Source organism: Acinonyx jubatus, chromosome D4 (genome assembly GCF_027475565.1).
Source record: "Acinonyx jubatus isolate Ajub_Pintada_27869175 chromosome D4, VMU_Ajub_asm_v1.0, whole genome shotgun sequence".
Lineage (NCBI taxonomy): Eukaryota > Metazoa > Chordata > Mammalia > Carnivora > Felidae > Acinonyx > Acinonyx jubatus.
In genome coordinates, this window is record NC_069391.1 from 1,949,171 (window position 1) to 1,976,532 (window position 27,362).

The 27,362-nt window shown below is 59.9% G+C and overlaps 2 protein-coding genes and 3 long non-coding RNA genes across 11 annotated transcripts; 1 reads left to right on the top strand and 4 right to left on the bottom strand.

Moving 5' to 3' along the window:
- Positions 1-2,436: 2,436 nt before the first annotated feature.
- LOC128312047 (uncharacterized) lies at positions 2,437-7,147 on the bottom strand. Its single transcript, XR_008290835.1, has 3 exons — positions 5,906-7,147; positions 4,387-4,544; positions 2,437-3,450 (listed from the first exon to the last, which is right to left on the bottom strand). It is a non-coding gene; the product is annotated as an uncharacterized LOC128312047 (long non-coding RNA).
- Positions 7,148-7,167: 20 nt separating this feature from the next.
- On the bottom strand, positions 7,168-8,982 carry LOC128312048 (uncharacterized). Its single transcript, XR_008290836.1, has 3 exons — positions 8,316-8,982; positions 7,977-8,228; positions 7,168-7,574 (listed from the first exon to the last, which is right to left on the bottom strand). It is a non-coding gene; the product is annotated as an uncharacterized LOC128312048 (long non-coding RNA).
- Positions 8,983-12,538: 3,556 nt separating this feature from the next.
- On the bottom strand, positions 12,539-13,907 carry LCN9 (lipocalin 9). The gene is made up of 4 exons (XM_027051793.2): positions 13,812-13,907; positions 13,156-13,292; positions 12,973-13,046; positions 12,539-12,663 (listed from the first exon to the last, which is right to left on the bottom strand). The coding sequence occupies exons 1-4, from the start codon at positions 13,905-13,907 to the stop codon at positions 12,539-12,541; spliced, it is 432 nt and encodes a 143-aa protein (XP_026907594.2).
- A 2,133-nt stretch (positions 13,908-16,040) lies between these two features.
- Positions 16,041-26,818, top strand: GLT6D1 (glycosyltransferase 6 domain containing 1). Of its 7 annotated transcripts, none has more exons than XM_053204386.1 (6): positions 16,043-16,836; positions 18,017-18,096; positions 20,923-20,967; positions 25,206-25,282; positions 25,368-25,505; positions 25,971-26,818. In XM_053204386.1, exons 2-6 carry the CDS (start codon positions 18,058-18,060, stop codon positions 26,632-26,634), a joined length of 963 nt encoding a protein of 320 aa, XP_053060361.1. In that variant the 5' UTR covers positions 16,043-16,836; positions 18,017-18,057; the 3' UTR covers positions 26,635-26,818. The 7 variants fall into 7 exon arrangements, with proteins under 7 accessions (XP_026907586.1, XP_053060361.1, XP_053060362.1 ...); XM_053204387.1 differs by lacking the exon at positions 25,206-25,282 and adding an exon at positions 19,060-19,190 and having other exon boundaries at positions 16,045-16,836; XM_015087280.3 differs by lacking the exon at positions 25,206-25,282 and having other exon boundaries at positions 16,046-16,836.
- LOC128312049 (uncharacterized) lies at positions 16,200-17,813 on the bottom strand. Its single transcript, XR_008290838.1, has 2 exons — positions 16,955-17,813; positions 16,200-16,433 (listed from the first exon to the last, which is right to left on the bottom strand). It is a non-coding gene; the product is annotated as an uncharacterized LOC128312049 (long non-coding RNA).
- Positions 26,819-27,362: the final 544 nt, after the last annotated feature.

The following is a 27,362-nucleotide window of genomic DNA, read 5'->3' on the forward strand; positions in this document are numbered from 1 at the left end:
GGCTGCGGGCGGGGAGGCTCGGTGGGAGGGTGGCCGGGGCCGGAGCCTTCAGCCGGCATCTGGCCCCTGACCTCCCTCTCCTGCTGGGTGGGCAACAGGCCCCGCCCCCCAGGGGCTGTGTAGCCGCCTGGCTCGAGAGACTCCTTTCCCGCAGGGGACCACACGTACCCAGCAGGTTGGCCATCAGGCTGGTTGCACTCTTGGAACGGTTGGTCACATAGAGAATCACGTCGTCCTTGGGTTTCACCTTGACCAGGTAGAGATCGTCGTTTCTTCCAGAAACTGTGGAGGATGCTGGGGCTGATACAGGCTGGGAGATGGGTGGCCGCCCAGTGGGGAGACTACAGGCCCACTTTCTGTGCATGCGGGCGGTGCCTCCCATCCTGCCCCGCCTCGTGGGGACAGGGGCTCTGCCCCCCTGAGAGTAGCTGCCAGCCGCGAGGCTGGCCGGGGGCCTGAGTCCTGGTGCCCACCCATCCCTCAGGCACAGAGCTGCAGGGTCCTTGCCACATGGCTCTAAACCCAAGAGCCAAACCTTGGGGCTGTGCCCTTGGGGGGCCCATTGTCTGCACACGGTACACTTGAATTGGTTTTTCTGATCAGCTTGACTGTAGTGACAGGAGACTTCCCTGCAGTCAAAGGGGGCGGGGTTACTCTGTCCACCTGCCCTTTTTAATTTCTTTATAAATTTTATTTATTTACTTACTTACTTGATGTTTATTTATTTTGAGAGAGAGAGAGAGAGAGCGCGCGCGCGCGAGCATGCAGAGGAGGGGCAGAGAGAGGGGGCGGGGGAGAGAGAGAATCCCAAGCAGGCTCCGCTCTGTCAGAGCAGAGCCAGATGTGGGGCTCGAACTCAGGAACCATGAGATCATGACCCGAGCCAAAATCAAGAGTCGGGCACCTAACTGACTGAGCCCCATCATGTTTTAAATGGAAGTATGATTTTCCCACAGTGGCAGTCACTGTTCTCTGTGTGGGGTTCTAGGAATTTGACAAACGCGTCAATCGATCCGCTTGAGGGTGGCCTCGGTCCTCCTTGCTCCTGGACTGCATTTCCAGGTCTGGCCCCCTCCGATGCCTGGACGCTGAGTCAACGGCGGCAGCTGAGGGGGCGCCCCAGTGACGGCAGCCCTGCTGGGGACCCCGTGCCGAGAGGGGGCAGGATGGTGGCCGAGGCCACGCAGCAGTGATGGGGTCTGCAGTCAGACCCCTGAGGCTTGTCCCGCGGAGCAAAGCGCCCCCGTCCCCTCCCTGGGCCCGGCCCGGTCCCCCCACTCTGCCATCACACCCTGCGCGCACGGTACGAGGCTCTCCCCGTGCAGGTTGCCGTCCCTCGTTCTCACGGTTGCTGAAAAGCCCGAAGTCCCCGCCGGGCCAGATCAGAGCCGAGTGGTCGGAGGCCATGACCGTGGTGTACCAGCTCCCGGATGGCCGCGGGGCAGAGAGAGGGTGCGGGGAGGCCTGGACTGCGCCCTCCTCCGGCACCCTCTCGGTGCCCCGTGTGTGCTCACGCACTCCCAGGAATGCCCCGTGACACTGCCGGGGCCGGCAGACCCAAGGACAGTCCCCGTGTGCTGCACTGGCCCCTTCTCGGGCCAGCAGACCAGCGGGCGTGTGTGCCCAGGAAGGAGGAGCGTCCAGGCTCCCCTGCCCAGCCCTTGCCCCCTCTGCCCCGGGGGATGCTTCACTCCCTTCTGGACCGAACTCGGGGCTCCTTCCGAGACCGTGGTAGGGGCTGCAGCCCCCAAACCTGCCTGTGGGCTTCCCCCACAGGCCCCCACCCCCACCCCGTGGACTCGCCCTAAGGTTCACTTACAAGTCCCCCAAAGCGGTGCCTCGGCTCTGGCCCCGTGTCCCAGCCTGGGTCTGCGTGCGGTCAGCCAAGGGCAGTGGCGCCCGTCGGCGGTGGACGGGGCTGACGAGGGGGCTGTGGTGCGCGTGCCTCCCAGCCCTGCTTCCTGTGCTCAGACTCAGATGGGGGAGTGTCTGGCTGCCTGGGGCCTGGAGTCCTGCTCCCTGGAGGAACCCCGAGAAGGTCTGGGACACGAGGCCTCCGCCTCAGCCAGGGGCAGGCCACCCACCATCCGTGACGCTCACTCCAGCCCCGCCGCCCCCCCCCTCCCCGGGAGCGCCGGCCCCCGGAATCCTTTGCTGTCTCACCTTTGACAGGTCCTTCTGGGACCCCTCATGGCTCTTCTGAGCCTGCAGGCCACACGCCTGCACCAGCCCCACGGTCAGCAGCAGGAAGCGCATCTCCACGGCACTGTCTGTCTGGGTTTGGTGACAGCTGGGAACTCGCGGGCTCTGGTCCTGTCTACACAGCTGGGCCCCGCGGCCCGTCTATACAGCTGCATGGTTGGGGGCGAGGTCACACGGCAAGGGCTCTGCCCTGTCCCCGCAGGCCGGCGGGGACTCTTCACGCTAATGTCTTAACCTTGATCTTAATGTTGGTGAGCTCTTGTGCATTCTCTGTGGCTTTGGCACCAAAAATGTCATGTTCCCACGCAACCAGTCTCCAAAACTGAGTCCTCACTCTCAGAAGCTCAGAACGTGACCTGATTTGGGAACGAGGTCTTCGAAGATGTCCTGGAGATGGGGCCATGCTGGCCACGGGCGGGCCAGGTGTCCTTGCAGGCAGAGGGGAGGTGATGCGTCTGTAAGCCCAGGACACCCCGGATCGCCCGCCTCCCCAGAGGCTCGGGGAGGCAGGGATGGGTCCTCCAGGAGGGCAGCCAGGGCCGCAAGAACACGCCTCTGATGCGCTAAGCCGCCCGGCCCGTGGGAGCTCGGTTCAGCCACGCCGAACCTGAGCCCAGAGGGGACAGCAGGGCCACACGTGGAGCGGGAGTGGCCGCAGAGGCTGGGCCGCAGCGCAGCGCTGACCCCACACAATCCGGCGGAGCGGACGGGCCCGTCCGTGGGCGCTGCCACACGCGTGGAGGGGAGCCCACCCGAGCCCACGCGCTCCTCCGTGGCCAGGTCTCCCGCTCGTGGTGCGCATCGGCGGTGCTGGCAGAGAGTTGTAGGCTCGCTCAGCCTTCGTGAATTCCCGGAACCGTGGCTGCTCATTTCCTTGCTTGAGCCATATACGTCCAGCACCCGTGTGACCCCAGGAGATCCCGCAGGAGACCCCGCAGGAATGGCGGGGACTGGACACTGCCCCTGCAGTTTGGGTCAGAGAAGTCAGGACACTTTGGGGCCCCTTACAAATGCCGAGGTCCACGGAGGAAAGGATATGGTTTGTTTGCTGGGACAGAAAGGTCTGCTCCTTCCCTGTGGGCCAGGCTGGGTGCACATTCTGTCCCAGGAGCCTGCAGAGAGATGAGCGGGGCACACACGCAGATTCGGGGCTCCCCCTCCTTTCTGGGACTCCCCTGCCCTGGCCAGTTCCCCAGGCTGCCTCCAACGTTGTTCTCTGGGTCCTCCAGCCGGTAAGATCGAAGGTTTCTATGTGAGTGTTAGCCACCCAGCCTCAGTTGGATGGGGCCTGGGCTCAGGCAGAAAGCTGGGGGGGAGGGGGAGGGGAGAATGGGGGGAGAGGGAGGGAAGGGGGTAGGGAGGGAGAGGGGGAGGGGAGAGGAAAGGGGGGAGGGAGAGAGTCAGGGAGAGGAAGAGAGGGAGAGGTGGAGGGGGAGAGGAGGAGGGAGAACGGGAGGGGAGGAGTTGGGGGAGAGGGAGAGGAGGAGGGAGGAGGAGGGGGAAAGGGAGAGGAAGGAGAGAGGGAGGGGAGGAAGAGAGGGAGAGGTGGAGGGAGAAAGGGAGGGGAGGAGTAGGGGAAGGGGAGAGGGAGGGGAAGGGGGAGGGGAGGGAGGGGGAGGCAGAGAGGGGGAGGGAAAGGGAGAGAAGGAGGGGGAGGGAGGGAGAGGGGGAGGGAAAGGAGGAGGGAGAGACGGAAGGGGAGGGAGGGAGAGGGAAAGGGGGAGGGGGAGAGGGGGAGGAAGAGGGGGGAGAGGGAAGGGGAGGGAGGGAGAGGGGGAGAGGGAGAGGGAAGGAAGAGGGGGAGAGGGGGAGGGAAAGGAGGAGGGAGAGAGGGAAGGGGAGGGGGAGGGAGAGGGAGGGGGGAGGAAGAGAGGGGGAGGGGGGAGGGAAAGGGAGAGAGGGAGGAGGAGAGAGGGAGGGAGAGTGAGGGAGGGAGAGGGGGAGGAAGAGAGGGGGAGAGGGAGAGGGGGAGGAGGAGAGAGGGAAGGGGAGGGAGGGAGAGGGGGAGGAAGAGGGGGGAGGGGGAGAGGGGGAGGGAAAGGAGGAGGGAAAGAGGGGAGGGGGAGGGGGAGAGGGAGGGGGGAGGGAAAGGGAGAGAGGGAAGAGGAGGGAGGGAGAGGGAGAGAGGGAGGGAGAGAGGGGGAGAGGGGGAGGGGAGGGGGAGGAGGGAAAATGGCAGCTCACCCGGGGCTGCTTCTTCCAGTGTCAGCTGTGTCCCGTTCCGCCGTCTCGTGGTCCCTCTCGTGTCCCCTCTCCTGTCCCTTCAGATGGCCGTCCGTCTCTTCCCTGGCTCGTCGGCTCGTTTCCCTCTCCACGCGCCCCATTGCCGCCCCTCTGCGTCGCTGGAAGCAGAACGCAGACCCACGGTTTAGGGGGACGTGGTAGCCGGCGGGTGCGGAGGACACACGGGGTGGCCCGCTGGGGGGTCGGCTGGGGGCTCTGGGCGCGGGGCCCGGGGGTGATTCGGAGCCATCGGCCCGAGCACCTGGACGGTAGGAGGCCGGCCGCAGCCAGGAGTCCGTCCCGGACGCCCCGAGCGGAAGGGGCGCTGCACTGGAGAAGGCTCCAGCAGCCTGGGCCTGGGTCCCAGCACCAGGTCGCGCAGGAGGCCACGGAGAAGCCAGTGCGGGGCTCTGGGTCTCAGGGCGCCCCCGGGAGGAGAGTGGAGCGCCACAGCCCCCTCGTGGGGCTGTCGGAGAGAGAAGGGGAGCCAGGCCCCTCCGCCTCCCCAGGGCTCAGGTGGCCCCTGACACCCCCGCCCCCGTGACCGGGGTTGGGAGGAGTCACGGGCAGGCCCCGCCCAGCCTGGCCCTGCTCTGGAGCCCGGGGAACCGGCTGCTGGCCCGCCCCACTCCTCCTGCCGGAAGGCGGGCGCCCCTGAGTTCGGGCCCTCGGGGGCAGTCGTGAGAGACAGACCTGCGGTGGCCTGTGTCAGGGAAGGCTGTGCTGCGAGAAGCGTCCTGGGTTCACGCCCTGGCGCACCCAGCAGCCCCGGCCTCATTTCGGGGGCGGGGTCTGAGCGGTGCAGCCAGGAGCTGGTGTTCCGGGGGCCCCCCCAGGGTCCCTCTAGATGGTAGTGCTGATTGGATCTGCCACCGCGCTGACTTGGATCCATGACCAAGTGCCACGAGCCTGGCTGCCAGGGGCGGGGGCCACCCAGAAGGACCTGGAGCCTCTTGTCTGAGGACAGAAGGGAGCGGGGAGCGTCCCCAGGCCCGTGCCTCCGGCCGGGGGTCTGCTCGCTGGACACCGAGCTCGGTTTCCTCCCCGAGGCTGGAGCCAAGTGTGCCCAGGGCAGCTCCAGTCGCACGCGTGTCCCCGGCCGGGCGCAGAGGGGCCCCTCGCCGTGGCCTCCCTGCCCGAGGCCTCGCAGCGCGCCGGTTAAACCCCAGCGTCAGACAGAGCAGGACTTGGAGCACGCACGGCCCGCTGTCAGGGCGTCCGTGCTGTCGCCTACAAATCTGCCGTCCGTCCCAGGGGCCTGAGCCCTGAACTCCTTCCCGTCCGTCATCCCCACGTGCCCCGAGGGACCCTCCCACACAAGGGTCCGTGTCTGTCGTCTTTCTCTTCTGGGCCCAGCTTGGCTGCACCTGTCAGCCGGCCCTCAGCCCAAGGGCTTTCAGGTGGCCCCCACCAGCCCTCCGGGGGGACCGGTGCCGCGTGCGAGACCACCCACCCTCGTTCGCCAGACCCTTCGCGTTACCTTCCGGGGCCTGTGACGGGCGTGGGGCTGGCAACGTGGACGACAAGGAGGCCGCATACGTGCCTCTGGGGACTTGGGTCCGTGGGTGAGGTGGACGGACCAGGGTTAATGCCTCTGCCCACCCTTCCCCCTGTGTCACGGCCTTGACCCCTGACCCTGCCGTGCAGGATCTCTGCGGCAGGGCTCCTCTCTGGCCCCCTCCCACCTGGCCCCTGCTGGCCATGTTCACTCTGGAAGCTGAGCTAGACCCTGCTCACAAAACTGAATTCAGTGGTTGCAGGTCGACCTCTGGGAGCAAGTCATCGAGAGGCTGTGGCTGGGCCTGTGGCTTGGGGGCTGTGGGTCCTGCGTTCGGCTGACCGGGATCCTGACAACGCGGCCTCTGCTGGTGGGCGTTGCTGGGGGACTGTGAATACTGGGGGCCAGGGGACAAAGGTGTTGTCCTTGACCAGACTCTAGGCGGCTGCTCTGAGCCGTTTCCCAGCTGGGCCTCAACCTTGGCCTCTACAGACGTGAACAAGCACCGAGAGGCCCCGCCCCTGGGGGACCCCGGCCCCCAAGCGCCTGTCTGGCCGTGTGTCCCGGCCAGCACCCCAGATGTCCCCCAAGGGCCGGGTGACAGGGAGGGAGAGGTCCCAGCCCCCCCCCCCCCCCCCCGGGGAGGTGCGCGTCCGTGTGTCAGAGCTACGGGGACCTGCCTGGGACTCTGCCTCCAACGTGGCCGTGAGAGGTTTGCCACAGGGGGAGGCGGTGCTCACAGACATCTGGGCTCTAACCCGAGGCGGCCCTGCCCATCCCAATGCTCTTTATAGGATGTCCATCTGGAAACTTCCCTGTGGCCTCTGGGCGCAGTAGACCGCTTTCCCGACACCACCCGTGGGTTTGCTGCATGTTTGCACAGCCCAGGGGGGCTCGGCCGTCCACACTGCGGCCCCCCGGGTCCGTCTTCCCTGTGTGCCGTCCGCCCGGCCTGGCCCTGGTCCCCACAGCCCGGCGTTTGCCGGGAGCGCTAAGCGGGAGCCAGTGCCATCTGCCACCGCCTCCAACTCCCGCCCCACGTGCTCAGCGGCGCCCTGACCTCTCTGGATGGCCCCACGTGGCAGCCGTGGCTCACTGAGGGAGGGGGTGATTCCAGGCACCTTCCTTGGGAACACCTGAAAAACTCCAGGCTCGGGAGGGCTTCAAAGGCAGGATATCAGGCCGCTGGAGGTGCATGAGGTCACGGGCCAGTGTCCCCCCCCCCCCCCCCACCCCGTGGCAGGGGCTCAGGGAGGCGTGGCCTGAGCTGCAGGTCCCAGCAGACACTCCTACTTGAGCCATCCCAGCCCTGCAGCCAGGGCAGGGTCTGGCTGCTGCATGAGGGAGCGGTGCCAGGCCTAGGGGTGGCACTGATTGGTACAGGATGGGGACCTTTGCTCCAGTGAGCTGTCCCTCGCCCGCCCTCTCCCATCCCCCAAACAAGCACCTGATTTAGTTGGACAGAACCGGCCGTGTCTTCGCCTAGCGTGGGAGGTTACCTGTTCGCCAGATGTTACTTGTTCCAAAACCCCCTTTGTCCTGGACGTGCACATGTTGACCTGTCAGGTCCGTGTCTGGCCCTCCTCCTTGGCCCTCTTTCCAGCAGAAGTGTCCCCAGTCCAGACCCAGCAACCCACACGAGGCTCTGTTCCTGGAAAGGGAAGAGTGAGCGTTCGACGGGCTGCCCGCCTGGCTCGGGGTCTCTTCTGCCCTCAGCCTCACCCGAACAGGGACCGGGGTCCCCGTGCCCAGCGTCCCCTCTGCCGGGGCCTCCACCCCTCCCGGGTCTCTGGGGAAGCAGGAATGAGGCGGTGGGTCCTCATTATGCACATCAGTGTTCTGGATAAAACCCACCAGGAGACCGACCTCCTGCCTTCTCTCCTCTGAAGCCGAGAGAGGAGGATGCAGCCTTCCGGAAAACCGTGGGGGCAATCAAAGTTGAAAGAAGACCGCTCCGTGCCTGCAAGCTCTGCCCACCCCGTGCACCACTGTGGGGCTGGAGGGGGGCAGCCCTTCCTTCCTGTCCTCCCCCGGCAGGGCCGTGCGGTCTGACTCCTCTGTCCTTAGGGCGCAGGACCGTGGAGCTGTCCTGGGGCTTCCCATGCACACGCTGGGCTGGCACAGGCTGCTCCAGTCGGGATCTGTGCTGCCGTGGGGAGCGGTGTCCCGGGGCACCCCGCTGGTGTCCTGACCGATGCCACTGGGCGCCCCGCCCCGCCTTGGCTCTGCAGCCAGACGCTAGAAGCGCGACGGGACCGGTGCGGTCGGCGGGCAGGTGTCGTCATGGTTATGGACGGCCTTTCCCCTGGAAGTAAAGTCGTTTTGGGTCAAGCACGTTCCCCTTAGCATCACACTGGCATTCTGGGGGTGACGGGGTGACTTTTCTACTTACCCTCCTGGAACAAGCCTGCTTAATCTTGATCATGCCAGACTCACCCCTCAGGTCCCACTCACTCGCTGCAGGTGGACCTCAGCTGCCCCAAATCCTGTGGCAATGACGGTCTCTTGGTGGTTCCTTCATGCCCCACTGAGTCCTGCTTTCCCCCCAACCCCGAGACCATGGGCCCAGCTTCCCTGCCCACTGCGCCTGGGCTCTGTGCTCCTCTGGACCTTCTTCTGGGGTGGGCGGGGCTCCGTGGTGGCCCTGGGGTCTCTTCAAGCCCTATTATCTGCCACGTCCTAGCATCCATCCCGGGAAGCCCCCGTTCTGATCCCCAAATGCGACTTCCCACGTGAGCGGGCAGCTTCCTCCTCCTCCAGGCCCCGCAGGCTGGACTGAGGTTCTGGGCAAGGAGCCGGAAGGCCGGGCGGGCCGTGGGAGTGTTGGGTGCGTCTGGCGCCTTTGGAAGGGGCACAAAGCTCTCCGTCAGCCGCCTGGAGCGCCTGAGCCTTGGTCCTAAAGCAGCCGACTCAGCTGTTATGAACAGACACTGCTCCCCCGGGGACCCCGGAGAACGGGCCCCCTGAGGGTGGCCGCTGGCTTTCGACCTGTCCTGCCGACCCCAGCCAGGGCCATCCAGCCCGTGTCTCCATCCTGGAGATTCCTGGATCAGTGGGCTGTGGGGAGATGTCAGGCTGTGCTCACCTGTGGACACTTGGGGTGCTGAGGGGCCAGGAGAGCCCCCTCCTTGCCCTGTCCGGCTGCCCTCCCTGGGGCTGTGTGGCAGCCGGCTAAGCGTCTGCAGAGCACGCGTGGGGAGTTTGGTCTCTGCTCTGAGGGGCAGCAGGGGAGGTGGGGGAAGCCCGGTGGGCAGCGAGGGGGCAGCGAGGGTGGTGGGGCCTGGGGCTGGGTCCCAGGGTTGGGGACAGTGCAGAAGGAGCCTGTTAGCATTTTCTAAGCTGACTTGGAAAGAAAGACAGACACTTTCTCTTTTTCACCTTGTATTTGGAGTGAACTGTAGGCTCACAGGCACCTTTGAGAACAGATTCAAGAGACCCCCGGCGCCCGTCCCCTGTCCTCCCGAAGCTACCGTCCTGCACTCCGTCCCCTCCGCGCCCTGCCTCCGCAGACTTGCTCGTGCGCGTGGAGTGTGGGTTGTGCGCTCAGTTCTGTGCTTTTCCCCGGCAGGGAAAGCCACACGCCCCACCGCAGTCCGGATTTGGGGGGACCCCCTCCTGTGGCCCCTTTAAGCCACACCTGCTGCCTTCTCGGCCCTCCCCACCCCTAACCCCTGGAGGTCACGGAGGGTTCCCTGTTGCTGTGGATTTGACATTTTGAGACCGTTCTACACACGGATTCCTTCTGGGGCTGCCTGCCTTCCCCGACCCCACGGCTTTGAGGCCGTCCAGCTTGCGCCTGTTCTGTGGCCCGTGCCACGTTCAGTCACCCTTCTCCCGAGGGTGGCTGCTGGGCCGATTCCAGGCGGGGGACGTGGACAGGGCTGCCACGGACGTCTGTGTCCAGGTCTCGTGTGCGAGCCTCCCTAGCTCTGAGGTGAATACCCGCTGGGCCATCGCTTGGAGTCCCCAGAATAACCACGGAATAGTGGGGACTCTCCACGTATCCGCCGTACACGGGGTGCGTGTCCCAGCTGCGCAACTAATGATCTCTGAGGGATGACGGTCACCACCTGTCCCTCTCTGCTGGGGAACCGCCTTCCATCCGACTCCCCTACCGGGGGTGCCCCAGGCCCTCGCTCCCCAGATGAGGCACTCTGGGGGGACAGTCCCTGGGAAGGTAGGGGGCGATCTGCAGTGGGACACGGCTGGCCCTGGAAAAGGACAGTTCAGAGAAGGAAACTGTGGGTCGAGTGGGGTCCCCCACGTATATCCGTGTTCCAATCCTAGTGTCCAGAACCTGTGAGTGTGACCTTATTTGGAAAAAGGGTCTTTGCGGATGTGATTACGGTAAGAATCTTGAAATGAGATCATCCAGGATTGTCCAGTGGGCTCTAAATGCAATGAGGGGCGCCTGGGGGGCTCAGTCGGTTGAGCGGCCGACTCGAGCTCGGGTCGTGATCTCACAGTCTGTGAGTTCGAGCCCCGCGTCGGGCTCTGTGCTGACGGCTCAGAGCCCGGAGCCTGTTTCAGATTCTGTGTCTCCCTCTCTCTCTGACCCTCCCCCGTTCATGCTCTGTCTCTCTCTGTCTCAAAAATAAATAAACGTTAGAAAAAATTAAAGAAAGAAGTCACAGCTACTGTTAAAAAAGAAAGAAAGAAAGAAAGAAAATAAATGCAATGACAAATGACCTTATCAGAGACAGAAGAGGAGAGACACAGACACAGAGGAGAAGCCCTGTGAATATGGAGGCACGGGGTGCCTGGGGGGCTCAGTTGGGTGTCTGACTCATGATTTTGGCTCAGGTCATGATCCCAGGGTCGTGAGATCAAGCCTTGTGTCAGGCTCTGCATTGACACCTTGAAGCCTGCTTGGGATTTTCTCTCCTCTCTCTGTCCCTCGTCTGCTCTCTCTCTCTCTGTCTCTGTCAAAATAAATAAATAAACATTAAAACAATTTTTTTAATGTTTATTTATTTTTGAGAGAGACAGAATGCGAGTGGGTTAGGGGCAGAGAGAGAGGGAGGCATGGAATCTGAAGCAGGCTCCAGGCTCCGAGCTGTCAGCACAGAGCCCGACGTGGGGCTCAAACCCACAAACCATGAGATCATGATCTGAGCCAAAGTTGGTTGCTCAACCGACTGAGCCACCACCCAGGTGCCCCTTAAATTTTTTTTATTAAAACAATTTTTTTTTAACATTTATTTATTATTGAGAGATAGAGACAGAGTATGAGCAGGGAAGGGGCAGAGAGAGGGGGAGACATAGCATCCGAAGTAAGTTCCAGGCTCTGAGACGTCAGCACAGAGCCTGATGTGGGGCTCAAACTCACAAACTGTGAGATCATAACCTGAGCTGAAGTCAGACGCTCAACCGACTGAGCCACCCAGGTGCCCCATATGTATTTTTTTAATGTTTATTTGTTTTTGAGAGAGAGAGACAAAGCGTGAACAGGGAGGGGCAGAGAGAGAGGGAGACACGGACTCCGAAGCGGGCCCTGGGCTCCGAGCTGTCAGCGCAGAGCCCGACGCAGGGCTCGAACTCACGAACTGCGAGATCATGACCTGAGCAAAGTCGGACGCTCAACCGCCTGAGCCACCCAGATGCCCCTCAAAATAAATAAATGAACTTTAAAAAAATGAACATGGAGACAGAGGCTTGAGGGACGCCTGGAGCCCCAGAGGCTGGAAGAGGCAGGAAGGACCCCCCCGATGGAGCCTCCGCAGGAGCGTGGCCCTGCCTGGCCTGGACCTCGGACCTCTGGCCTCCATGCTGGGAAGAATGAGTTCTGTGGCTCTGCGCCCCCAGTCCGTGGTCACCGGCTAGAGTGGCCTCGGGACACTGACACAGGGTGGGCTTCTCCCCAGAAGGCTCCCCGCCACTCGGCGGGGAAACCCTGCAGACAGGGTGAGGGGTGGGTTTGGGGAAGCGGGCCCCCTCCTGCCCCCGGCCTCCTCCACGGCGCCCAGTGCTGCCTCAGCCCCCACGCCCGCCCTGAGGCCAAGCTCACGCGCCGTCAGGCCTGAGTGGGCGTCTCTACCTCCTGTATTTGAAACAGGCATCTGGGGAGACAGAGCCGGGGGTGGGGGTGGGGGGTCTCAGATGGAGCCTCTCTGGGGCCTCCACCCCCAGCCCTGAGGCCCTGGGACTCTCCGAAGCACTCCTGGCCCAGGGCTGCTGGCGCAGGAGGCGGGAGGCTCGCCTTGGTTGCCGAGCCTGATGATGTTCTGCGGACCCAGTCTGTACTTTCTGCAGACTTTTTCAAATCTGTCCAGGAAGCTGGGACCCAGGTCCGGCACCCGTCCTGAGGACGCAGCAGCAGGGGCCAGGGTCCCTCACCGCTCCCCTGGGACGGTGTGTGGAGAAGGTCTCGGGAGGGGGGTAGGGGGACTCAGGCAGTGCTGAGGCCGAAGGGGGGGGGCGCCCTGAGCAGACGGGCGGTGCAAGGTGGGGGCCCAGATGCAGCTCAGAAGCCTGGACCTGGGAGCCCCAACCCCACCCTATGATGTGATTGACTGTGGGTGCTCTGGCAGGTGGGGACCTCGGGACGTGGCCAGACTCCCACCGGCCTAGGGCCTGTCTTCAGAGGAGGGGGACCCTGAGGCCCGACGGGAGGGGTCAGGAGGCGGTACCATAGAGTGCCAGCACGGTGGTCTGTGTCCCGTTCCTGATGTTCCGGAGGTGGAAGATGATGTACTGTCTGTAGTCGGTCTCCGAGAGCAGCACCGTATTGTCCCCCTCATCTGTGTGGACACTCGGCTCAGAGCGGCCCCTGCCCGCCGCCGGCACCCGGCACCCGGCACCCACGGCTCGTGGGCCGGGCGTGCTGAGTGGCCGTGGGTGCGGACGGTGGGCCGGTGGGCCTCGGCGGGGGGAGCGGTGTCACTCCGGGCGGGGGTCCCTGGGCAGCGTGGGTGGCAGCGGCGTGCGCCCCCTCCCCCGGCCCCGGGCTGGCGTGCCTGCCCCCCTGGGGCCCCAGGCGGGGGCCGAGGGCCCGAGGAGACGCGGCACTTTGCCGCCAGACGGACGGGGCAGCGCCCGCCTCCGCTTACGGCTGATGCTGTACTCCCCGTCCCTCTCCCCCTTCTCGCAGACCATGGCCACGTGTTCGCACTCCCCGTGCACCCTGCGAACCAGCGGGGCGTGAGCTGGGCGGCCTCCCTCAGCCCCCACCCGGCCCCGGGCGCGGCCTTCTCTCCCGCAATACAGGTGCAGCCGGTTCGGTCAGCACGCACATGGTGCGGAAATGGAACCTCAGACGCCCGTCCTCCAAGCTCTCGATGTTCCGGATGAAGACCCTCAGGTCCCCGTTTTCCTCGATCCGCTTTATGTCGTTGGAGGCCATGGACACCGGATACCAGATCCCTGAAACCTGCAGGCGAGGCCCCGCAGACGCACGAGGAGCCCGTGTGGTATGGCCCTGGGGCTTCTTGGCAACTCCTTCCTGCAGGCCCTGGGTGTATGGCCTCCTACCAGAGTCCCCCTCTGCCCTCCCAGAGCCCCCCCCCATCCTCTCAGGGACTCCCTCTGCCCTCCCAGGGATGCCCTTGTCCTCCCAGGAACGCCCCCATCCTCCCAAGGACCCCTCTGCCCTCCTGGGCACCCCCTGCCCTCCCAGGGATACCCCCATCCTCCCAAAGATCACTCTTCCCTCCTGGGGACAGCCCCTGTCCTCCGAGGTCCCCCTCTGCCTTTCCAGGGACACGTCCGTCCTCCCAGAGACCCGCCCCTCTCCTCCCAGAGACCTCCCCCTGCCCTCTCAGCTGGGGGAGGAGAAGCAGGCCCCCAGGAGCAGCGGCCTGGTCACAGGTCAAAGACCCTGGATGGACGGAGGACAGACGCCCCACAGCCCAGCCCCCGGGGAAAGCCCAGACTCGGACCGCAGAGCCACCTTGGCCATGTTATAGTTCTTCTGCACAATGGCCTGGGGGTTGAGCTCCTGGGCGGAGACGAGGCTCAGCCCCAGGGTCAGCAGGAAGAGAGCCATGGCCTCTGGTGGGGGCCTCACCTGCGGCCCACTGCCTTTATACCCCTTTCTGCTCCACGGTTGCCACCCCTCTGTGCCCAGCACAGCCTGTCCTCCCCACCCTTCCTCCGAGTGCCGGGAACACAGCCAAAGGCCGCCACCGCTGCCACCCACCCCCGCCCCTCATGGATGTCCTTGAGCCTATGACGGGAGCGCCCTGGAGTCCGCCCGGACGGAGTGTCCAGCCAGGTCAGAGGCTGCAAAGGGAGGTCGGGTCGGGCAGGGTGGGCGATAGGCACCCTGGGCCGGAGCCCCCGTGGGCTGCAGAGGCCCCGATGGTGCTGGGGCCTCGCTGGCCTCTCCGCGCCCCAGGGGACTGGGCAGCAGACGGCCCTACAGTTCCCATCCCCGCCCGGCCTACGTGTCTGGGCCTGAGAGCATCGTTGTGCCCGTGCAGCTAAGCACGCAGGGCGCCGTGCGGCCGTCCTGGCCGTGACGACGCGGCCGCGGACTCGGAGTGAAGGTCCACGGAGCCCAGGAAGTGCCGACTCCCAGGAGAGGGGCCGGAACGAGACAGAGGTTTTGAGGTTTGAGGTCTGGAGAACAGAGAGGGGGGTTCGGACGGATGTGGGCCTGACCCCTACCCTGCCCCCTCCTGGCCAGGGTCCAGAGCAGTGGTGGAAGGCCCCCCCCCATCTCCCTGTGCTGCGTGCGGGCACAAGGCTGGCTGGTGGTGGGGGGCCGGGGCTGAGCAGGACGTGGGACCCCCAATCCTGTGTAAAACACCAGGTCTCAGCGTATGCACTGATGGGGTACTTTTGTTTCACTGAGCACCTGCCGGGTCTCCTGGCAGAGGGGGAGGCAGACCAGGCAGGTGGTAGTGGTGGTGACTGGGGCCTGCCTGCCGCGCTCGCTGCCCTCCAGCCTGCTGGCCGGCCCCTCGTGGGGAAGGGCCCCCTCCCTGACCGTCCCCCGTTACGGCCGGTTCCGTCTCCGCGCCTCTGTCCTGTTCAGGTGTGTGGCTTCTGGAACACAGCACCCGAAGTAACGGGTCCCCGCCCCGCCCCCCATTCCGCTTCGTTGTTCGTTATCGGGCTCCGGTTCCCAGGGGTCCCCTTCCCTGTCTGATTCACCCCCGAGGCAGCGACTTCTCCCTCCGACCAAACCCGGCCTCCCTCGGTCCCTCGGCAGGTACAAAGTGATCTAAAGGATGTTAAGTCTGGCTGTCGTCGGAGGAGGGGCTTAGTCGGGATTCCCTAAACCGGGTGAGTCCCGCAGCCACAGTCTCAGGGACTCCTCTGAGAAGGTGCTGCCCCCACGGCGTGGTCTCAGGTACGAGTCCTTCCATCACTGAGCAAAGGCCAGGCGGGGACACGAGGCAGTGCGAGGGCGGGGCGGGTGCGTTCGGTTCATGACGGCGACTCCCTCTGACCCTTGGCTCGGGGACCTGTAGCCCCCTTGAAGATGGGGGGGACGCTGGCTGGTGGAATGTGCCGGATTCCCCTCTACGAGAGAAGCCTCCCCTCACCCAGACCCGGCCCCCCGCGGCCTCAGCCTCTGCCCACTGCCCTTGTCCTCCAGGGCCGCCTCCGCCTCTGGACACGGCCATCGACATTCCGCTCCGCAGACACTGGACGGTCACGGGCACAGACGTGCTCACACACACACCACCACACACGTGCACACCCACATACCCGCACTCACACACGAGCGCACACCCCCAAGTGCAGCTCGGTCTCCCGCTTTTCTTCGCAGTCAAATTTCTCTTAGCACAGAACTCAGCACCTGCTCGAACGGAAAAATTGGGAGAAAACATAAAACGAGCCAAAGCTGGTCTTGACTTTCAGGTGAAGGCAGTGTCACGGGGGCCGGTGGAGGGAGAGGGGGGATCCGTGTTCTAGGCCAGCCGGGGCTGCTGGGAGAAGCAGGCTCACCCAGGTCAGGCTCTCCGGGGACGGGCGCCGGACAGCGCCTCTCCTGGGGGATGGGCAGGCCCCTGCCCCGGGTCTTCTGAGAATGCCAGGCTGGCCGCCCAGAGGCAGAGTGCGCAGAGACAGGCGTGAGCAGTCGGGGGCGCCACGGGGAAGCTCGGGCACACGGGAGAAGCTTCCACGGGAGGGCGGAGTCAGGAGCCTGTGAGTGGGGCGGGGGGGGTGGCGCCGGGGACCCCCACCTGCACCGAGGCCAGAGAGCACGCCGTGCCCACATCTGCTTCCCCCACTTCGGGCCCCCTCTGCTGTGCGGGCACACGACTCTGCGGTGACAAGTTGTTACGCAGCCCTGGGGAGTGGAGACGCCACACATACGTGCTACTTTCCCAGTGATAACAACGCCTTTATTTCCAAAGGGGAGGGTAAAGGAAGACGCATGTTACGACCACAGACCAGGACGCAGGGGTCACGCGTGACTGTGATTTCGTTGTTCGCTAGTGGACCTGACAGGCCGCACGGCACAGGAACGTGTCACCTCTGTGGTCGGAGAGGGGAGTCCTGCATAGGCTTGCTGGGGAGCACAAGGGACGCACTCCTGGGCTGGGGTGGACATCACCTGCAGGACGAAGAAAGAGAAGCGGGCACGCTCTTTCTGCCGTGTGGGTGAGCACACGCACCATTCAAGACACCCCGCGGTGGGTAAGGGTCGGTCCCTAGAGAATGAGGAGGGAAAACGGAGGAAGCGAAAGGCAAAAGAGCACTCAGAAATATCCTCTGCCTTTCGGATGGGACAAGGTCCCGTCGTCTGGCAACCGTGAGAAGCCCCCGCTGGCAGGTGCATCATTATGACTGTGACTTCCTGACGTCCGCATCATCAAAGGGTCCGCCGACGTCACCATCCACGGCAGGCTGACCATCCCCGAGAGCAGGGCACAGGGTCCGGCCTGTGATTTCACAAAGACCCGGAGACAGAATGCTTGGGAAACACCCACCTGGGCTCTTCCATCCTCCTGGCCGAGGTACAGGGACCCTTTTGGGGGGGTGTGGAAAAACTCGAGGGGTTGTGGTAACAGTGGCACCTGCTTGGAGCGGTGTCACCGGGGCACATGCTAGAGAGACCCCTCCGTCCCCCTCTACCTGGCATCTCTGACGCCCTTGAATTCGAGTGGTGGCCCGTTGCCCGTCACGGGCGTGAAAGCCGTGTCCAGGGCGGTGCTGTCCAAGCGGACCGTCTGGCGGAAGAACGGCATTTGCAGCATCCACTTTTCTAGTGGCCACGTTGTCAAAGGTAAAAGGAACGAGTGGATTAATTTTCACAGCATATCGGCACTTAGTTCGGTAGACCCAGCCTATTATAATTTCAAGATCGTACCAATGTGACATTATTAAGGAGATCCCTTACTTCCTTTCTTGCCCCCTGCGTCTGCCTTCAGTGTGTTTTGTGCACTCGGGGGACAGCTGAGGTCAGAGCAGCCGCACGTGGCTGGTGGCGACTGAGCTGCTCAGCGCGGATCGAGAGCCTCTTGCCCGTTAACTGAGTGCTCAGAAGTGAGGCATCAGAGGCCTCCGCTCTGCTTCGGCCACGTAACCCTCCAGACGTGTGAACAGAAACCCCGCGTAAACCTTCCAGTGTGAGCTCGGGGGGCTGGCTGGAGCCGAGCTCCATGTTTCAATGTAGGGCCTACGCTTTGGGCTTTAATCCCTGTCTACAAGCACCGACCTTCGCGGGAGCTCGTAGTTTTTGTTTAAACCCCCATTTAGTCTTGGGACAAATGAGCCATCCTACTATCTGTGCGAGAAAAAAGAACAAGAGATTTACTCCGGGGACACACCACGCCTCCTAGTTCAGGAAGACTCCCTCTCGTGACCTCGCTTTACTTTCCCAGCCGTGACGTGGGGGAGATTTCATGCGTCTCTTTTCTGCCACGCGGGTGGCATTCGCTGAGCAATCGAGGAGGACCACGGCCGCTGCACTCGGTCCCGGGGGGGCACCCGGCGCCCCGAGGAGCTGCGGGAGGACAGAGCCCCCCACCCCCACCCCGGCCGGCCTGGTGCTGCTGGCCGAGCGTTCTGGAAGCAGGGGCTGTGGTTGGTGTCCCCATGTCTGCAGATTAGACGTTGTAAACCATGGTTGCACGTGGCAAAGGCGTGTGAATGTTGACTATCTGACATCTCCTCCTCTTCTCCTTTTTCGCCCAGGAGACGATGAATTTTAAGAGAAAGATTGTGGTGCTGGTTTCATGTGTGTTTTCCTTCCTGCTGCTGGAGCATCGTCTCAGGTAAATAGATGCCAGGGAATCACAGCCCGTAGTGACTGGCACAGATGGGGTGGGGTGCTGGGTTTTGGCCAGACGTTGGCAACACTCTGGAAAGTTCCCTTCCCTCCGTGGGACGAAGCACCGTGCGATGGCTAAGGGTTGTTTCTGAGGGAGCAGCGTTGACCCCAAGCACCTGCTCCCGGGAGCTTTTCCATTCTTGACGGAGGGGAGGCAGACGGTCCAGAGGCTTGAGGCAGACGCCCATCGGGAGTTTGCACAATAAAAGTCGTGACGGAAAAGGGAAGCAAGGCCGACGATAGCACGGGGCTGCTCTTCCAGACAAAGAGTCCCAGCCTGTGTCCACGATGACCGGTGTCCGAGCCACAGCGGCAGGCGTGGCCCAGGGGGCGCCTCTCTCCCGATCCTCGACCCCTCCCCACTCCTCCCGATGGCCTCAGGAGCAGGGCTCTCTCCCCACGAGCTATTGGAAAGGCATCATATTGTGAGAAAGAACATGTTTAAACATGAAGCCCTCACAAAACGCACATCTGATAAAAGGCTTGTGTCCAAAATATGCAAAGAACTCTTAGAGCTCAACAACAAGGAAACAACTAATTAAAACGGCAAATCCGAAAGGACAGCTCACCCAAGAAGCTACACAGGGAGCAGACGGGCACATCGTGTGTCACGACACAATTGCAGATCAAACAAGGAGCCCCCGCCACACGCCTGTGAGAACGACCCGAATCCCGAACCCAACAACACATGCACCGGCGAGGACGCGGGGCAGCGGGATTCTCGTTCGCGGCAGGGGCCACGCAACACGGGGCAGCCACGCTGAGGACCGTCTGGCGGCTTCTTCCAGACCTAAACACAGTCTCTCCAATTACCTAGCAATCATGCTCCTGAGAATTTATCCAAGTGGTCTCAACACTGTGTCCACAAACAAGCGACACAAGGTGTTTATAGCAGCTTTATTCGCAGTTACTGAGAATTAAAGCGACCGAGATGCCCTGCAGGGGTGAGCGGATAAAGTGCGGTGAGTCCAGACCAGGCGATGTTATGCGGCACTAAAAAGAGATGAGCCACGGAGCCACGGAGCCACGAACACACGGGTGAGCCTTAAATGCGGGTCACAAAGAACAGGAAGCCAATCTGAAAAGGCCATGCAGTGTATGTTAAACTCACATGGCGGGGGCGGGGGGGGGGGGGCGGTCCTGTATCTTGTCTGGAAAACCTCCCTCCAGAAGGGGCATCTCGTGGCCAGAAGCTTTGTTGTATAAAGACCCACAGGCACCTGGGGGCTCAGTCGGTGAAGCGTCCGAGTCTTGATTTAGGCTCAGGTCATGATCTCATGGTTCGTGGGTTCGAGCCCTACGTTGGGCTCTGCGCTGACCGTGTGGATCCTGCTTGGGATTCTGTCTCGCTCTCTCGCTCTCTGCCCCTCCCCTGCGCACACTCACTCTTTCTCACCAAAAAAAAAAAACAAAAAAACAAAAAAACAAAAAACCCTGCAGATTGATAGCCAGGCGGTTCCAGTGGTGATCAAGCCAGAAGGGATGGAAAACCAGAGACAGAAAGGTCCCAGAGGCATCCAGAAAGTCAGCTTTCTTGCCTACCAGCTCGGGAATATTCTGCACAGGGTGCGTCTCCGTTAGGCGTGTGTGTGTGTGTGTGTGTGTGTGTGTGTGTGTGGTGGGGGCAGGTCCAAGGAGAGGGGTGTTCAGGGAGCAGGACAGAGATGACAGTCCTGCATCGCAAGCTTTGTTGTCCCTGGAGCCCGTGGGGAAGCCAGGAGGACCACACGTCCGTGTGACAGTTTGCTGCTCGGTGATTAGAAGACGCCAGTGCAGGTTTGTGGGGTCCGTAAAGTCGGCCGCATTGCAATCAGCTGGGTGTGTAGGCACACAGCGTGGGTGGTCGGGCCAGACCGGGCGGGGACGGGGGGCGGCAGGGAGCCAGGCGCCCTTCCCTGCGTCCCGTCGGCTCAGGCCCTCCCCCGCCCGCCCGGGACGAGGCCGGCTCCGCCGTGCGTTGGCCCCTCTCTCCGGGGTGGTGGTGTCTTTAGGTCAGGACCCCCTCCTCAACCAACCGCGTCTTCCACTCCTCCAATGCTCGGTACGACCCCAGGAGCCCGTGACACCGACATTCTAAAAGGAAGGCCACTTTGTAGTGAGTTGGCCGTTTGTCGCTTCGTGGTTTTAGTGCAGCTCGGCACTGGCCGTCTGGATTCTGACAGTCGGATCCTGGAGAGTCCGATAATGAAATTGGGGCTCCCTCTCGAGCTTCCTCCCTTACGGACAGCACGTCCCGGCACTACGGGAGCAAGCCACCTAATGCGCTCGTTAAAGCACCGCAGAACTCGAGGTGAATCACATACTTCGGTCAAAACCAAAGACGACAACTGACTCCTTCTTCAGCCCGTTCACACTAACACGGCAAAGCCACTCCGCGGGGGACGAGGGCGCTGAATCCGCACAAGTCAGCAACACGCGGACAAGCCCTTTCTTGCCTGCCCACTGTGGCCATCGCCTCCTCGCCCTGCCCCTCTTCCTGACCACGTGTCCCCTTCCAGACGCACGGAGATAACTCCTCTCCGAGCGGCTCGCCTGACCCCCAAATCGGGTCGGATGGACCACTTACATACCCAGAGCCTGTCCCCACCGGCAGCCCCTAAGCCTGGGGGCCACTGGTCGCCTCCTCGGCTCCCCCAGGGCAGTGTGAAGGCTGTAGGGCCACAGCCGTGGAACCAGTGCCGGATGGCACCCGGCACGCCGCGGGAGCTCCGTAAATATTTGCTGAGCAGATGGGTGACTTATAATAACTCGGTTTTCCCTTCGCTCGCAGGCCTCCCGTAGAAGAACTCAGGCTCTCAGACTGGTTTCATCCTGGGTAAGAATGAACACGCCCACCCCCGCACGAGGATAATAGTGCCCAGTTAGGAGCCATAGGCCTCTCCCGGTCACCCAATCATAGCTGCCCTGGGAGGCTTCCTGCGGCCAGAGTTTCAATTTTTAAGGCCGTCGATATGGGCACGTGGTACTTGGTTTAAGCGTCTTGGCATAGTGAGTGACAGACTGTCTTTGGGGGTGGCTTGAAGGTGCCGTGATGGCCCCTCTATATTTTGGCACCCGCGCTGGGGAGCCCCGTCCCCGTCTGTAATGGCCAAGGAGTGTTGGACTTCAGGGCCATGCACCGTCAGGCACTCAACCTACTCCCTACTGGTTCTAGATTGTCTACGGTTTGGGGCTTTTGCAATGATGTTTCAGTGACACACGTTGGACGTCGATCTTTTCAACTGTTGTGTGAGTTGATCTGTGGGACAGATCCCCAAGACAGAGCCATTAGGTCAAAGAAGACAGGTGTAGGGGCGTCTGGGGGGCTCAATTGGCTAAGCGTCCAACTCAAATTTAAAAAAAAAAAAAAAAGAGGTGACACTCAGTAAGAAAAGTAAGTGTTCCGGCATTATAACTCGCCCTGCACTGGGTGCTCTCTCTGGCTCTGCGACAGTCTTGAGCCAGACCTCCCTCCCCCCGCCCTGGGTATGTTTCCTGTTTCTCGTTATGTCGTTATGGTCCTTTGTTTAATGACTTTTATAAAGTCTGTATTTTTTTTTTTTTTTATTTTAGGGAGAGAGAGAGCACAAGTGGGGGAGAGGGGCAGAGGGAGACAGAGAGAATCTTAAGCAGTCTCCGTGCTCAGCGTGGAGCCCAACTCGGGGCTCAGTCTCACGACCCCAGAATCATGACCTGAGCCGAAATCAAGAGTCGGACGCTTAACGCGCTGAGCCACCCAGGAGCCCCCTAAAGTCTGTTTTCTTTGTTATTTATGGTCTCGCTGAAATCCCTGGTCAGTTAGAAAGAATCAGGTTTCTAGACTGCCACATTCTTGAAATGATCCGTTTGTCAACCCGAAATTACCAGACAGGCAGAGAAAAAGACAGTATGGCCTGTACACAGGGGACACTGCCCCCAGAGAAGACAATAAAAGTGCCCACCCCCCCACCCTCCGTGTGGCCCCAACCGTCCCCTTACAGACTCAGTACAGTGTCGTGGGCCGTATTCCCTGTGCCGTACTTCTCGTCCCGTGAGTTGCTTTTCATATTACCGGGGGTTTGTACCTCACTCCCCGTCCCCTGTTTTGTCAATGCCCCCCCCCCCCCCACGGGCAACCACCGGTTTGTTCTCTGCATTTAAGGAGTCTGTTTTTCTGTTTCTTTGTTCATTTGTTTTGTCAGATTCCATGTATAAGAGAAATCACTTGGTGCTTGTCTGTCTCTGACTTGTTCCGCTTAGCACAATACCTTCTGGCTCCTTCCGTGCCGTCACGAATGGCAAGATCTCATTCTTTTCTGTGGCTGATTAGTACCCCATTGTGTGAACACACCACATCTTCTCTGTTCATCTCCTGATGGACACCCGGGCTGCTTCCACACCCTGGCTGTCATAAACAATGCTGCTATAAACATGACGGAGCATGTAGCTTTAGAATTAGTGTTTTCATTGCCTTCGGGTAAATACCCAGAAGTGGAATTACTTCTGTTTTGAAATTTCTGTTTTAGACTTTTTTGAGGAACCTCCATACTGTTTTCCACAGCGGCTGCACCAACTCACGTCCCCACCAACAGGGCCTGAGGGTCCCTTGGGGCCACATCCTCGCCAACACGTGTCATTTCTTGTCTTTTCGCTACTGGCCACTCTGACAGGTGTGAGGTGATACCCCGTTTTGGTTTTGATTCGCATTTCGCTGGTGATGAGTGATGTCGAGCATCTTTTCACGTGTCCGTTGGCCGTCTGGATGTCTTCTTTGGAGAAATGTGTGTTCAGGTCATCTGTCCATTTTTAACTTTTTAAAATTATGTTATTATTATTATTTTTAACAATTTTATTGTTAAGTAGTCTCCACGCCCAACTCCAGCTCACAACCCCGGGATCGAGAGTCACACACTGTACTGATGAAACCAGCCAGGTGCCCCCATGTGTCCATTTTTTTTTTTTTTTGGCAGATAGAGTGTGTGCGCAAGTGAGGCAGGGGGGCAGAGGGAGAGGCAGAGGGAATCGTAAGCAGGCGCCGTGCCCAGCACAGAACCTGATCCCACGACCCTGGGATCATGATCTGAACCAAAATCGAGTTGGACGCTTAACTAACCGAACCACCCAGGCACCCCTCTATTTTTCTTGCTGGATTGTTTTTTGGTGTTGAGTTGTATGGGTTTTTAAAACTATTTTGGATATTAATCCCTTATCGGGCATGTCATTTGCAAATATCTTCTCCCATTCAGTAGGTTGCATTTTCATTCTGTGGATGGTTTCCTTTTTTGTGCCAAAGCTTTTTAGTTTGATGTAGTCCCAGCTGTTTGCTTTTGCTTTTGTTGCCCCAAGACTTAATTCAGCTCTTTCGACTATGTGGCTAATAAGCCCACGAAAAGATCCTTGACATCATTAGTTATCTGGGAAATGCAAATCCAGATCACGGTGACATACCGCTTCACACCCTATGAGGCGTAAAGACTGCACGATGACTAGATTCCGAAAGTTAGACCACAGGAGATGTTGGTGAGAAAGCAGTGAGTTTGGAACTCTTGCGAACTACTGGTGGGAACGTAAAATGATGCAGCTGCTTGGAAACGTTTGGCAGTTCTTAAAAAAGTTAGCCGTGAAATTACAATATGACCCAGAAATTTCCCCTCTAGGTACACACCCAAGAGAATTAAAAAAAAATGTATGTTTACAGAAAGTCTTGCATAGAAATGTTCATAGCGGTAGCATTGATAGTCGCCGAAAAATGCAAACCACTAAAATGTCCATCGACTGACAAGTGAATAAACAAAATCCATGCCTTAGAATATTATTTAGCCACAAAAGAAAGGAACTACTGATCCATGCTACAATACAGAACCTCCCCACGAGCAGGCTAAGCGAAAGAAGCCGGACACCAAAGACCACATGCGGCATGATTCTATTTGTATGAAATTCCCAGTATAAGCAAATCTACACAGACCAGTGGTGGATTAGTTGTTGCCGTGGGTTACAGGAAGGGGGGGGGGAATGGGCAGGGACTTCTGGTGGGTAGAGTGGTGTATCGAAATATTTCATTTTTTTTTTTGGAGGCAACTGCAAATAGCATTGTGTTTTTAATTTTAGTTCGTGCATGTTCCTTGTTAGTATATGGAAATGGATTCATTCTGTGTGTGTGCTGATCTTGTGTCCCGTAACCTTGCTGACTTCACTTGTTAGTTCTAGGAGATTTGGGTAGATTTTGTAGGATTTTATATGTAAACAAATCATCTGCATACAGGGATGTTATTATCTTCTCCTTTGTAGTCTGGTGCTTTTATTTCCTTTTCCTACCTTATTGCAATGGCTAGAATTCACATAACTCTGCTGACTATGAGCTGGTGAGAGGGAACATCCCTGCCTCATTCCCAGGTTTAGTGAGAAAACATTCAGTCTTGCACCGTTGAGTACGATGTTAGCCACAGGAATTTTGTAGATGCTCTTGATCAAGTTAAGGTAATTCCCCTCTATTTCTATTTTCCTGGGAGTTTTTCATTTCTTTCTTTTCTTTCTTTTTTTTTCATCATGAATGGGTGTTGGACTTTGTATAATGTTTTTTTCTGTGTCAACTGATATGGGCATCTGACTGTTCTTTAATTTCCTGCTATGGCAGGTGCATCAAACGATTTTCACATGTTGAACCAGCTTTGCATGCTGTAAGTGCTGTTATTGAAAGCACATCTAACGTCTCTCTCCTTTTTAGACTTTTTATTTCTGCCAGATTGCACTAATGGACCTAATGCAAGAGGGGGAAGTTTAGAGAAAGCACCTTCTGGATCTTCTAGGGAAAGGGGAGGGAGAGAAAAAGAGGAGAAAGGGAAGATAAAGCATAGGGACGCAGAGGTTGTGTGCGTGCAGCTCTGGCTTCAGGCAATACCAGAGGCCGTTCTGACTCTGAGCTGCCTCAGTTCAGCTGAGCCAGAGCTCAGAGGAGGTCGTCCCTGGGCCCAGAGGCAGGTGGCGTGGTGACAAAAGCAGCAGGTGCTGGGTCTCGCGTACTGACCCACATGTGTCAGCTCTGCGGTATTAGGCAGCTCGCTCCACCGATCTGTGCCTCTGTTTCTGCACACCAAGAACAAGGACCATAATTGTGCTTTCTGCACAGACCACTGCAAGGACCGAATGAACACCAACACAGTGCCCGGCACGTGGTAAGGGCTCTATAGGCGTCAGCCGGTGTCGCTTGGACGGCCTCCGCTGGGGCACCGGCTTCACTGGCTTCTCATCTGTTAACAGGAAACGCCCTGATGTTGTCACAATCACGGACTGGCTGGCCCCAGTCATATGGGAAGGCACCTTCAATAGACAGGTCCTGGGGAGATATTACGGGAGACAGAACCTCACCATAGGCTTGGCTGTCCTTGCCACTGGCAGGTAGGGGCCATCGGTTTGCCCCGTTTTATTCTGAAAACAAAACAAAACAAAACAAAACAAAAACAAAAAACGAATGAGTGCCCAGGGACCTTCTACCTCCAAAAGGCTGCCCGTAGCTGCCCACAACCACCGTATGTGGCTGTCCTGAACAAAAACAAAGACTCCTTCCTTAGCCGGGTCGTTAAAGCCACTTGGCTGCCTTTTTACAGATACCACGGAGTTCACATTTTCTTTCTTCCCAACAGTCGTTCCAAAACTTTAAAGGCTTTTTTCCCAGACCCTCCAGGTCAATATGTCCTTTCTCACTGACCAGTGCAGTCGAAACTATAGACCGGGCCTGTCTCCCCTTTCCTGCTGGGGGTCCTGGAGCATCGGTGACTCATAAGTTAGACGTTTGGGGACGTGCGTTCCTCTCTCGCGAGCGTTCGGGGAGCGGCTTCCTCCCTGCACGTGTGTGTTTTGCAGGACTGCGGACCAGTACCTGGAGATGTTCATGCGATCAGCGAATAAGCACTTCATGAGCGGCTACAGAGTTGTCTTTTACATCATGGTGGACGCCTTGTCCAGGCTGCCGGACCTGGAGCCAGATCCTCTCCGAACTTTCAAGGTCCTCCCCATCAAAGGAGACCGGTGGGGTGACTTTCACCTCACACACATGAGTTCCCTGGCTGAGCACATACTAGGGCACATTGAGGACGAAGTCGACTTTCTGTTCAGCATGACCGTCAACAGGGTCTTCCAGAACGACTTTGGGGTGGAGACCCTGGGCGCGTCCGTGGCTCAGCTCCATGCCTGGTGGTATTTTAAAAACAAGGACATCCCTTATGAGAGGAGGCCCAAATCGGCAGCGTGCATCCCGTTTGGGCAGGGGGACTTCTACTATGACGGCTCGGTCATCGGTGGCAGGCCCCTGGAGGTCTTAACCCTCATCGAAGGTTACCTGCAAGGGGTCACTCACGACCACAAGAATGGGCTGAATAGCACCTACGAGAGGCACCTGAACAAGTATTTTTTCACGCACAAGCCCACCAAGCTGCTGTCTCCCGAATACAGCTGGAACACGGCACTCCGGCCCCCCGCGCAGGTCTGGTCGGTCAAGGCCACACGGCTCTCCCGCTGGTACTTCTGACCTGCCGGCTCCTGCGAACGCCCGGCGGCAGGTTCCCGGGGTCACGGGCGTCCTGACGCTTTCCTGGCTTCCGGGGTTGGCGTGTGCACACCACCCAAGGGAAATGTTTCTCCTTGCCGTTTGGAACTGTCCAGTTTGGTCCGTGCAGGATAAAGAATAAAAATGATTATTTAATGTCTACTCACAGTGACGTTGGGACCCATGTACTGTAGAGAGCCGGGACGTCATTTCTGAGGCATACAATGATTTATTTTTTTTTTAATTTATTCATTTTGAGAGAGAGAGAGAGACAAGTCAGGGGAGGGGCAGGGAGCGAAGGAGAGACAGAATCCCAAGCAGGGTCCTCATCGTCAGCACAGAGCCTGATGCGGGGCTCAAACTCACAGACTGCAAGTTCATGACCTGAACCGAATCAAGAATCGGATGCTTAGCCGACTGAGCCACCCAGGCACCCCAAAATGATTTTTTAAATGGAGAAATATTGTAGCCCAGAAAAAGACATACACACCCAAAAGGACAAAGGGTTAAAATACAGAGGAGATGTTCATCAGCTCACAGAATATGCATGTGCCTCAGTAGCCAGGAGTGCTAAAAGCAAGGAGGGGGACGTGGGCGGCTCTGGAGGGGGAACTGCCCCCCCGTGGGTGGTGGCATGCCATCGTGGAAGAGACCACTGTATGTTTAGGGCAGGGAGGGCTTAGAGAGTCCCTACGGGGGCTGGAGGGCCC